The sequence below is a fragment of the Ambystoma mexicanum genome, chromosome 12, assembly GCF_040938575.1.
Source record: "Ambystoma mexicanum isolate Mex_15411 chromosome 12, UKY_AmexF1_1, whole genome shotgun sequence".
NCBI lineage: Eukaryota > Metazoa > Chordata > Amphibia > Caudata > Ambystomatidae > Ambystoma > Ambystoma mexicanum.
Genome location: NC_090936.1, coordinates 138,830,751 through 138,843,029, shown reverse-complemented (window position 1 = coordinate 138,843,029; position 12,279 = coordinate 138,830,751). Strand labels below are relative to the sequence as shown.

Sequence of the window (12,279 nt, the reverse complement as noted above, 5' to 3'; positions counted from 1 at the left end):
TAAACCATGTTACAGTTGTAGGAGCAGATGTTCTATTCCACCTCCTGGCAATGCACCTGCGAGCCACCATGAGCAGCAGGCCAGTGGGTTTCTGGGCGTGAGGAGAGACCTCTTGGTCAGACTCAACAGAACTTCTTAAGTAATTGTGCTTATTTCTGAATTTTTTAATTTCCAAAGAAGTCCAGGCTAGTTGAAGAAAATAATTGTTAGCATAGTGACACCTGTTGCAAGTGCGCTTAGTCAGGGCATGTTTGAACCGGACCATGGTATAATAGGCCTGGTGTAGAAATTAAAATGTAATACGCTTGAATCTGGTGTTTTGCTTAACTTGGGGGACATACGTGAGTAGTGTGCATCCATTATAGAGCAAGAGAAGGATCGTTTCCATTCACTTTTGGCCAGCGTAGAAGACTCATCAGGGTTTATATATTTATTATATTCATTTTAGCGTATAGAGAGGAGACCAGACTCCCTTCTCCCTGTGCTACAATAGTGTTGTTCAGTACTTCAAATGTGACTGGTTGAGTGGGAAAAGAAGGGAAAACTGCTCACATCGCGTTCTTATTCCTGTAGTAAAGGCAGATTTACAGTGGAGTGGTGTTACAGATTAAATGTAGCCTCTACCTACAAAAGGCACGGCTTCTGGTAAAGTGGATTCAGCGTAGGACTGCTGTCCTGAGGAGAACAGGGCCTGCAATATTTCAAATAAGTCTATTCAATGTATTTGGTACTGCACTCAAAGTATGCCACCAGCCAGGCCCTTCCCAATGGTAGTATGCTATCCACATCAGAAGATACACTCGAATGACCACCATATCACCTTGGGAGACCTTGGACAGCGACATCAGTCCGAGTTTAAGGTATGTATAAATTGCACAACGTCTGTGGACACATGACGCAGGCACGGCTCACCATCCATGCACTCTAGAATGTAGCTTACGGCTATGTCAAATTCAGCATAGCTGTTCACATAGCTGTCTGCATTGAAACCCCTGGCGTGCCTCAGCACCTCTACCGTTAGTATACAGCGACAACCTACGACAAATTCGGTCTAGCTGGGTACACATCAAGTCTCCTGCACTATCTGTCTTATCCACGACAGCACCCGCCCACATGCCTGACCTCTGGGTTGCTTACTGGAGCCTAGCCAGCCCTCCTAAATCCTAATCCTGGCAGAATGCACACATGCATCTTAAAATAAACCCTTGGAATTTTCCCATACCCTGGACTTCAGTGCCTGAGGGCATTGCAACCACAAAGCGCATTGAGGCCATACAAATGAGGAACTGGCGCTAGATAAATGACTACAATACTATACCCCCAGATCTCCCATACCCATCAGAAAGACCAAACCCTCCCGAGGCCACCTTAGCCACTTAGTCTCAACATGTACACTGAATGTATCAGCCCATATTCAAAAGATATATATTACTAGCTCAGAATCCAAAGGATAGAAACTGCAGCTCATTCGTTCCTGGGAAATACAATGCAGTCATGCCTCACAATGCCGTCATATTCTAATCTCCAACTCTACCTTCGCCCTCATTTGCATCCCCTCAGGAATCTCAACTAAGATTATGTGGGACAGGCAGATTAGCAACAGTAATCATCCTCCACTCTTATTGAATGTGCTTAAACCAATGACAATGTGTTGCTGTTAACTACACATGTTGGATAAATTGATATCCAAATCATCTCGGACCTCTTTTAAGTCAATTACTTTAAGTATTCTAACACCATGCTTCATGGGGACCTTTTGGGTCAAAAGTTTGATCTTAGTTGTTTGCCTTTAAGATTAGCAGATAATTGCAAAACATTGACATCCTTTGGGGCACCTAGTTCAGACTATATATAACTATATAAATAAAAATAACTACAATTTACTGCACCTGCACATTTCTTTTCCACTCTTGCTTTATCAAACTCTTTCTGTTGTTGGAGCGACCATTCTCGAAATTGCTCTTGCTGAAATTTTTGCCTCTGCGGTTGGTTTATATCTTCTCCAAGAAGTTGCTGCACACCTGACACAGTGCATCGAGGGTCTTTATCAGAGATTCGGGCAGGCAGTTCTTTCTTCAGACCCTGAGGGTCATACAGATCAAACTCCCGGCGGTCTTCACGCTTCTGAAAGCATTGCTGGAAATCTGCGACAGCTTTGTTAAGGCGCAATATGTCCTCTTTTTGCCGTTCATCCAGTAAGCAGGCAATTTGGTCATTCTGCAACATTTGCTTAGCTAAAAGGAAAAGAGAAAACATTTATGGTATCACACAATGACTTTTATCTACTCCATCTCCACTTAAATCCAAGACATATATCTATTGTTTAAGGCTATGTCATGTATAAATGCTAGTTTTGTTCCAGCTGTAGCAGTAATACACTGTCTAGCACTTCAGGCCATTTCACCATCTATTTAACAGGAGAGCTAGACAACAACGTACTTTGCCTGGAATCTTCACAAGTTCCATGCAGCTTAAGTGACTGCTTCTTAGAATAATTACTGCATGAGTGACACACCTAACATTCATAAAGGGCCCTCTATAACATTGAGCGGAACACAGAATCGGAAGTCTTTTTTCCCTGACTATTTTCTTATATGAGGCATGGCATCTAATGACTTGACATAAATAATGTACTCAATTTTAAGTGATTTATTTGGGATATTTGACATTAAGGGTGCAAAATAAACAGGGAAGGAGTAAAGTTCCACTAAATTGTCAGGATGAGTAGGTAGGTCATAACAAACTAAATGTTCAAAGGTAACTACACATTTCAAAAGGCCTTTCACCAACTCCGATCTCTCCTGGATCCCCTTCCCATGAGTGCTCTCTTAAACTCTATCAGACTCTCTGGATTGGGTGTGTTGTGATGAAGAGTGGCTATTTGCTCTTTCTCCCCAAGGGGGAGCCACGCCCTTTGAGGCTAGGGAGGTGAGCCCGCTTTGCAAGATCCTCCTTAGGGGTCTGGGCATGTGGGACCTCAATGGGAGTGACTCCCCTCTTAGGGGACAAGGACTCCTGTTCCGATGAGGAACTCCCTAGATCAAATACCATATCTGCCTATATGGGACTGCCAGCTACGAAGACTAATCTGTTATCCTTATATTTGGCTTCAGGCAATGTGGGAACAAACCAACCATACAAAGGAAAGGAAATGTCTCTTTAAAAGGAGACGTGTATATAATTGGGACCAGTAATTCTTGTGAGGAGAATGAGCATAGTACACGGGGGGAAGTCCCCTGACGTAATTACACCTTGGAGAGGTGGAGAAAAACAAAGCTGCAGAGCCTGTGACTTTTCATCAGGCGAGGAACACCAGACAGACACGCCAGAGGGCTGACGAATCCTGCAACGGCACCACCATTGCCTGAACGGGAACCCAAGACCCATGCAAGGTGCTGGCGTGATCACAGCTACATCGCAGTGGGCAAGGGGGCCAGCTAACAATGCTGAGATCTTCCAAGAAGAGAGTACTACGAGTTCCCTGCTGCCGATGTCCATAGATGGCATCCCACTGCAGAGAAGCAGAACGCGACGCAGGAGAAACCAGACACAGAGAAGAGAAACTGAGAAGCTGAATACCCGAGTGCACGCTGAGCCCATCTGGGGCAACATATTGAGAGAGGAGAAACTTCTCAAAGTAACAAGTATGAAAGTCGAACATTAAATAAGCAGAATTGGAGATACATGCAATCATTATAGCACTTGACGAATAACAGTGTTTGGGAGAGAGATAAAGAGTGTAAGGGAATCCCCTGTCAGGAAGGGAGAAACCCCCAGGTGGAGATGCTTAAAGAGAGCAGACTACCCACCGCAAATAAGTGTAACAAGTGTTGTGAAAAGAGACTGTTAAGCAAACAGGATCAGCAAAGAGACAATCCAATACCAAGAACCCAGAAGAGGTGGAATCATAATTGGCATGAAGTCATAAAAGCTAGGGAAGATTAACCCTCAAGAATATAAAAGATATACAAGTAAAGACACAAGGGTGAGAAAGAATGTGAAATAAAACTGTCTTAAAGCTGGCATTAAAGAATACATGGCCCACAACTATATGGGAAGTGCTACAGGAGCTCATGAAGGAAGTCTCAGGACACTATCAGGGAAGATAACTGAAAGAAATATATTTTCTAAACAGAGACATTTGAGTATCAATAACCACAGCATATAAGATACAGACTTAAAAACAAATCCGCAGGGGCACTGTTGAGCAGCGAACGGATGAAGGTCTAACCTCCTGTCGCTCTGCTTTGATCCGCAATATCCGTATGCAATCCACCTCCTTCCCAACAAGAATTGTAAAATAAATTCAGAATGTGGCTGCCCGAAGTCAGAGGCTACAAGTGCGTGCAATCCTGACCGAAATTGGTGCAGGAGAGACGCGGCTGTGGTGACAGAGAAAGAGGGACGGGCTGCAGTGACGCCATTCCCGCAGCCGAAGGGAACTCCATGTGCGGGCTGAAGGCCGGTGTGGGAGTGTGGCTCTGGGAGGCTTCCGAGGCTGTTGCCTGTGCAGTGGAGTGATGTAGAGGCCACAACCAGACCGAGAGGGGACCACTCGGACCCAGGCGCGATACCGTGGTTGAGGCGCGCCATAGGCCCGCATAACATAAGCAGATCTGGACCATGATATTGGAGCAAGGTGGGCGCTGCTTGTACTGCCTTGGCCTCAGGACGACGGTTGGCTTTGCTGTCTGTCGTTAAGATCTGCGAGCAGCCCAAACTGGTGAAAATTCCAGCCCGTGTGACGAGGAGCTGCGAGGACCCGGCTGGATACCTGGGTCCACGTCAAAGAGTCCGGGTGTGAGGCGGGCTGTCCTGTGTGCTGCCCGGGAGCTCGCTGGTGAGTGCTGCCCTGGTCCGGGCGGAGTGTATCATATTGCTGCAACATACGTAGCTGGGACTGGAGGAGTCATTGAATTGCAGAGGCGGACTCCCAACTTGGAGACGTGCCTGGAACTTGTGCAAACTCTGTAACTACCTGCCGGCGGCAGTGCAGCGCCATATTGCTGTAGTGAGAGGCGCGGTCCTGGACACGGAACGACACCATCGGCATGCAGGTGGAGTGGGTCGCATGAGGAGGGGGAAGACGCCTTCGCGCGGACTCAGCGATAACCTCATATTTCGCTGGTGGTCCGGTGTGTGACACTGCTTTGCCTGATCCCATTGAGGCCACGCCCATTTTGCTGCCGATAGCTGACTGGAAGTCTCGCTCCTGGGCCATCGATTCTGAGCCCTGATCCACAGGTAAGGTGTATGCTACAGAGCAGGGATCTGAAAGTCAGCACAAAGACATAACTGCTTGAATTAGGCCCCGCTATCCAAGTCATTGCTGCAGGTGGCGAAGGGGGCAGAGAAGGGTTGGTTCCCATTGCAGCCCTGCGCTGTGCCGTATCCGTCCGTAACTACCGGCTGTCCCCCACACGCTACTGCCCTACCAGATACCGCCAACGGCGCTACTAAGGCCCCCATAGGGGATTGAAGGGCATTGGGGCACGGGGCGCAGTGGGGCAGGGCACATACTCTGCACAAACTCACGAGAAGTGAACTCTAGTATCCCCTGACTAACAGGACTGAGTGGGGGGACTGACCAGGCATTGCAAGGAGAACGGGGTGTGGGGCACCAGACACTGGGGTAACTGTATACCTCTTGAACACAGAAGGCCCCCCCCCCCTACTTCGGATTTGCGGAACCTGCTCCCCACAGAACCGATCATGATGTGATACACCTCAACCGAGATAAACCTAACCAACCAGCATTATGGGGGGCAAGGTGCTCCAGGGCTGGAACTATCACTATTTTGCAGTGGCGGGAGCGGAGGGGGAACGCCTCTCCTTCAGATCCTGTGCTGTGCAGACGGCTGAATACTCATTGATAGTCCCCCATCCTCTGATATAATAGTGCCTGTGCAAAGAATTGGGACAGCGCCCCCTAAATCGAGGTACAGCGCAGGATCTGGGAACCTAGTCCAGCCTGAGGCACCCCTGTGTAACTGGAGGTGGGTGAAAAGCTTTCTTCTGACCATATCATAATGACTAGAGGCGCAGGGGGAGGCAAGAAGACTGGAGCCATGGGTAAATTCAGAATGGCTAGTGCACGGGGTAGTCCAGTCCCCTAAACGAACTTGCAAAAAGAGCAACCACTGCCAATACTGAGCCAGCCCTCGGACCACACGCATATGATGGAGGCCATGGCGAAAGGATTCGCAGCCGTCCATGAGAAGCTGGATGACATTACGGCTAATGTCCCATTTATGGGAACGCAACTAGACAGGGAAGCTGGACGCATAACAGAAGCCGAAACTAGGATCGGAGCGATGGAGGACACAGTGCAAGACCTCCAGAGTACAGTATCCTCATTGGTGAAAGATATGAAAATGGTAAAGGCCAAATGCGATGACTTGGAGTCCCGTTCCAGGAGGAATAACATCAGGATAGTCGGGGTGCCCGAGGATACCCTGTCAGGAAGTATGGAGCAGGCAGTTGAGAATCTACTCAAGGAACTCTTGGGTTCTCCGGCCACCTCCCCCTTCTTTGCTGTTGAGCGTGCGTACCGAGCATTGAGACCTAGACCAAAGCCTGGCGACTTCCTGTGTCCTATAATAGCAAAGATCCTTAGTTACTACGACAGAAACCTTCTTCTTCGCCTTGCCAGGGAAAAAAATGAATTGGGAATGGGATCCCAAATAATCAAACTCTTCCCCGACTTCTCCATACCAGTCCAAAACAAACGACGCCAGTTCATCGGAGTTAAACAACTGCTACGCAGTCGCAAGATTCAATATGCCATGCTATTCCCAGCTCGTCTAAAATTCCAGTTTCGTGGCCAACTATTTTTTTATGGTTCCGGACGAGGCAGTCAAATTCATTGAATCTCAGATCCCGATACCGATAACACACAGTCCTGAGCGGCTGAAGACAATCCACCACCAAACTGAGCACACACTCTGAAACGCACCAAGTGGTATCCGAATTGCCCGGCGAGATTATGGTAAACGCAACGCACCCCGCTACAACAAGAAATGGGAAAAGTGGGATATAGTGTTATAATTACAAAGCGGGTCATGGTGGTGACAGCTTACCCCACAGCAGTTGCTAACAGTTTATGTCATGTCTAGACTAGGGGAGAGGCCAAGTTGGAATAGGCCGTATAGAGGGTGGAGGGAGGGAGCCAGGGGGGGAGGGACCGAGGGAGGGAAGATTACACTGCTAGGTTGGGGGGCAGTGTGGGTGGGTGGGAGGGGGGTGAGTTGTTTGTCTGATTCAAGATCAAATGTAAGGCTGGACACTAATTGCGAAACCAAACCCAGCAGATTAACAGAAATGGGAAAATGTTTGGCAGCAGAGGACAGGGTTGATGGTAAGCACATGGGTGATACAGACCTAACACCCGAGGTAGTGCCAGGGAAATCATGGGACATCCCCTAAGAGGCGTGATGGAGACTAAATTGAATTCTTGTAATGTTAGAGGATTGGGAAACTACACCCAAGCATATAGAATCATGGCATATGCGCAAAGACATGAGATTAAAATACTTCTCCTACAGGAGACACATGCCACGAGGGAAGCGGCAACTGGTATAGCACCAACATGGGGAGCGAACCGATTCTTTACAACCTATTCTTCAAGCTAGCCATGTTATGACAATGATTCACAAATCTGTTAAGTTCACTTTGAAAAAGAACTATATAGACCCGAAAGGTAGATATGTCATACTGCATTGTACATTTGCTGGTGCCGAGTACCTGTTGGTTAATACATACTGTCCCAATGTTGACAAGCCTACATTTTCTGTCAATGCTCCATTTTCCTATCTCCTCCCCTCTATGCACTTACTCTATCAGAATTGTTCCTGGACCTAGTATGATAGCAACCTCGTCTGTCTCCTCCTCCCTCCCCTTACTTGTGCCCCCCCTGACCACCTCCAGCACAATCTGAAATGCCGTCAAGCCTATAATGGTAGTCGCCTGTCTGGTTCCATTTCCTTCCCACTCTCCTCCTCCCTTCCTTATCTATGTCTTAGCTCTTGCACTATCTGAAATGTCGTCAGGCCGAGTACGATAGTTAATTTTACAACCTTACTGTTCATGGCCTGTAAGAATGTCATTATATTTTCCCTTGTTCTCTCCCTTGCCTTGAAGTGCTTTGAAACACATTGGGCCTCATTACGACCCAGGCGGTAAGGGGTTTACGGCAGCGTAAACAGCGCCGACCCTTACCGCCTGAGTACGAGGTCCCTTAGCGCCATGGCGGATTTAACACTTGCTTTTAGCAGGTGTTAAAATCCATGGCGCTAAGGGACCATGGAGTTAATTACGCCACCGTAATTTACGGTGGCGTAATTAACGCCTTCCCCACTCCCATTATGCCCTATGGGGCAAAAATGGGAATGGGGAAGGGTAAATGGGGATTGGGGACTTACCGCCCCGCCAAAGTCGGAATGGGGCGGTAAGTCCGCCAACCACCATGGCGTAAACGTAGTTTACGCCATGGTGGTAAAGTCACGGCCCAGGCGGTAACTTACCGCCTGGGTCGTAATGAGGCCCATTGTGTATAGGCGCAAAATACATAAACTATTATATCATATCATATCAATGTGGTATCGATTATGATGGGTTTTATTGGGATTACGGTCATATGGGGGTGATATGAACATGATACTCAACACAGTGTGGGGCAGAACAAGGACGGCCCCTAGACCCCATCACGATCGGCACGTGGATTTCTTTCACATATGACCTCATTGAAGGTGCGAGATGTGTGGAGAATGCTGCATGCGCAAGAGAGGCAGTATACATACAATTCCTCTGTGCATAATAGCTCATCATGGATAGATCTGTTCTTAGTATCGAGTTCCCTGATGGGTAACGTCAGAGACGCAGTGATACAGCCCTGCACACTATCTGATCACTCACCAGTGATGCCATCAGTAGTTATGGGGTCGGCACCTGGACCCCGCAACTCCTGGCGGTTTAAGTCTGGGGCGCTCTCTGATATTGTGTTTAAAATAGGGATCCGTTGGGACATTGAAACATTCTTCATTTGCAATGAGCCGCATGCCACAACTGTGGGGCTAAGATAGGAAGCCTGTAAGGTAAATATCTGAGGTATGTGCATATCAAGGTAAGCGGGTATATTGAAAGTAATTCAGTGTTCAGAAGCCAAACTTCAAGACTTAGAGTAGGAGTATTCAACTTTTTCGAGTCCTGATACATTAGCGCAGATACGGGCTGAGTTGGAACTCCTCGAGGCACATGCGCTTAGGGAAATACGTTATTTCACACGCCCACAGGCAGCCAGGAGATATGGAGAGGGAGAAAGGCCGGGAAGAACACTGGCTAAGCTAACCCAATCGGAGGGCATACAGGCTCAGGTAGATTGCATTCATGACGAGCAGGGCTCCCCGCTGTGGGCTGACCACGAGATCCTTAAAGTCTTCAAGATTCTATGGCACCCTATATATGGCAGAACAACTGCACGATGAACAGGTGGTGCATTCCCTCCTAGAGGAGATTCCCATGTCATGCGTGAGCCCACAGGCCAGGGAGCATCTTGAAAACCTGATCTCCCTAGAGCAGGGTTGTCCAACATGCGGCCCTCCAAGCCATTTTATGTGGCCCTCGAAGCCCAAGAGCACAGACAAAGCATCAGGGTTACTTTTGTACGTTTTGTATTTATTTTATACGCAGCAGGCATTGTGGCTGCAGTTTCAGGGTAGGAATTGTAGTCCACACACATTACGATTTACATTGGCTGAGAAACAGCCAATGGAAATACTGTTACCGTGCAAGGCACGTTGTAGTAGTGGAAATAAATAAAATAAATAACTGCCTTACATGGTAACAGTATTTCCATTGGCTGTTTCTCAGCCAATGGAAATCATAATCACGTAATGTGTGTGGGTGGAGTGATAGGCACACAACGCCACCTTCACACATCTGCGTTGCCGAGCCCAGGGCAGAGCCTGCATGAACCATCAGCTCAGCCCAGCCCAGGTTCACAGTGCTACATGCGGTGAACACTGAGGCCTAGTTCTCCTGCCTCCAGCAGTGGGAAGTACTGCCTGCCATATTTTCTGACATATGTTTGCGGCATGCAGTGCTTTTGAGCCTCCGAGATACTGCTGGTCAGATACACTGAAACACAAGTATCTGGCCAGCAGTATCTCAGAGGCTCAAAAGCAGCTTGGGCTGCCTTAAAGAGATTGTCTAGTAAAAATTTTTATTTAAAAAATAGATAGGCCACATAAAAAAAAAAAAATACTAGCATCCTCCGTTTTAAAACTTCCTATGTAAAATTTTGAGCTATTCAAGCTCAAAATTCGAAAAAGCAAGCACAGGGGCGCAGCCATTTTGTGAAATGGAGGCCCTCCTGTGCTGGGTTTTGCTTTTGCGGCACTAATGAAGGAAAGGCCAGCCAGCTGTAGTAAACAAAGTTTACCGCTGGGTGGCTTTCCCTTCATTAGTGCCGGGACTCGGAGGACGCGGACCGGAGACCAGAGCAGGAAAGCTGCAGCTGAATCTCGGTAAGTGCTATTTATTTTTTTTACAAAAAATAAGCACTAGCTGTGGTTTCTTTTCTAAGTTTTCCGGGCTGGAGGAGCCCGGAAAACTTAGAAATAAAACCGCAGCTTTAAAAACGTTGTATTTATGTTTGCGGTCGCTTTTGAAGCGACCGCAAACATAAATACAACGTTATTGTGTTGGAAAACGCTGCGATTTTTCTTTCCAAGTTTCTCAGGCTCCTCCGGCTCGGAGGAGCCTGAGAAACGTGGAAAGAAAAACCGCAGCGTTTTCCAACACAACCGCGTTGTGTCTGCCTGAATCTGCTTTACCATTTGGGGCTCTCGGGCTCCCTCCCCACGGGGAGCCCGAGAGCCCCAAATGGGAAATCAGCTGCAGGTAGAAACACTACGCGGCATGTAAACATAACCGCGTGTGTTTCTGCCTGCTGTGGCTTTCACTTTGGGTCTCCGGTGCTCCCCTGGGAGCACCGGAGACCCAAAGTGATAGCCACAGCAGGCAGAAACACACGCGGTTGTGTTGGAAAACGCTGCGGTTTTTCTTTCCAAGTTTCTCAGGCTCCTCCGGCTCGGAGGAGCCTGAGAAACTTGGAAAGAAAAACCGCAGCGTTTTGCAACACAATAACGTTGTATTTATGTTTGCGGTCGCTTCAAAAGCCCGGAAAACTTAGAAAAAAAACCGCAGCTAGTGCTTATTTTTTGTAAAAAAAATAAATAGCACTTACCGAGATGCAGCTGCAGCTTTCCTGCTCTGGTCTCCGGTCCGAGTCCTCCGAGTCCCGGCACTAATGAAGGGAAAGCCACGCAGCGGTAGACTTTGTTTACTACAGCTGGCTGGCTTTTCCTTCATTAGTGCCGCAAAAGCAAAAGCCAGCACAGGAGGGCCTCCATTTCACAAAATGGCTGCGCCCCTGTGCTTGCTTTTTCGAATTTTGAGCTTGAATAGCTCAAAATTTTACATAGGAAGTTTTAAAACGGAGGATGCTAGTATTTTTTTTTTATGTGGCCTGTCTATTTTTTAAATAAAATTTTTTACTAGACCATCCCTTTAATGTTTGACATTCCGCCTCTGAAAAATACCTCCCCCTTGGGTACTGTTCAAATTGCATCACAAAAGGAACGAATTCCCACATGATTTTACCGCGTGTGGGAATTAATTCCTTTCCAAAATGGCTAGGCAACACAATCACGCCATCCACACCCGGAAAAGCAGCACAGCAGGTAAAATGCCTGGGGCTCTATGCATTTTTTGTTTTTGCAACTGACAAGTGCTAACGTGGATGTGGCAAAACAGCCCTTGGGAGGTGTCCGTGCCACTGTCGGAGGAAGGCCAGCTGCGGGAGTGAATTTTCAGAGCACATAACACCGTAGCCCACGAGATCCAAGACACTGTGGGCTTTACAGCAGACACCATGAGGTAAATTCCCTCCCCGGTTCCTACAACATGGCCTCAGCTCAGCTGGAGTGATCTGAGTACTGGCGCACCGGCCACCCCTGGGTGCTGGGAGAGTAGGGCACCTGGCCATGTCTAGTTCTTCATATTTTAAGATTGTGTTAAGATTGCGTTTCTTCAATTAGGTTCACCTTTGGGTAATCGCTTTTTCCCATTTTGTCTGTTGAATGGCTTATCCTTCTTTCATTAACACAGAAGTAATGAATGTAGATTACAGAGATAAGCTACCATATGTATTGGGTACAACACTGCACAGGTAGCATCAATCATTAACACAGAGGTAATGAATCAGGCAGCATCAATCAT

The 12,279-nt window shown here is 47.6% G+C and overlaps 1 protein-coding gene across 1 annotated transcript in view; it reads right to left on the bottom strand.

The window, feature by feature from the left end:
* The window catches only part of RIBC2 (RIB43A domain with coiled-coils 2), a 387,543-nt gene that overhangs the window by 233,292 nt on the left and 141,972 nt on the right, over positions 1 to 12,279 (bottom strand). The window contains exon 3 of the mRNA XM_069628178.1: positions 1,890 to 2,234. Within this exon, the coding sequence (XP_069484279.1) occupies positions 1,890 to 2,234 (345 nt within the window). The remainder of the gene's footprint in view (positions 1 to 1,889; positions 2,235 to 12,279) is intronic.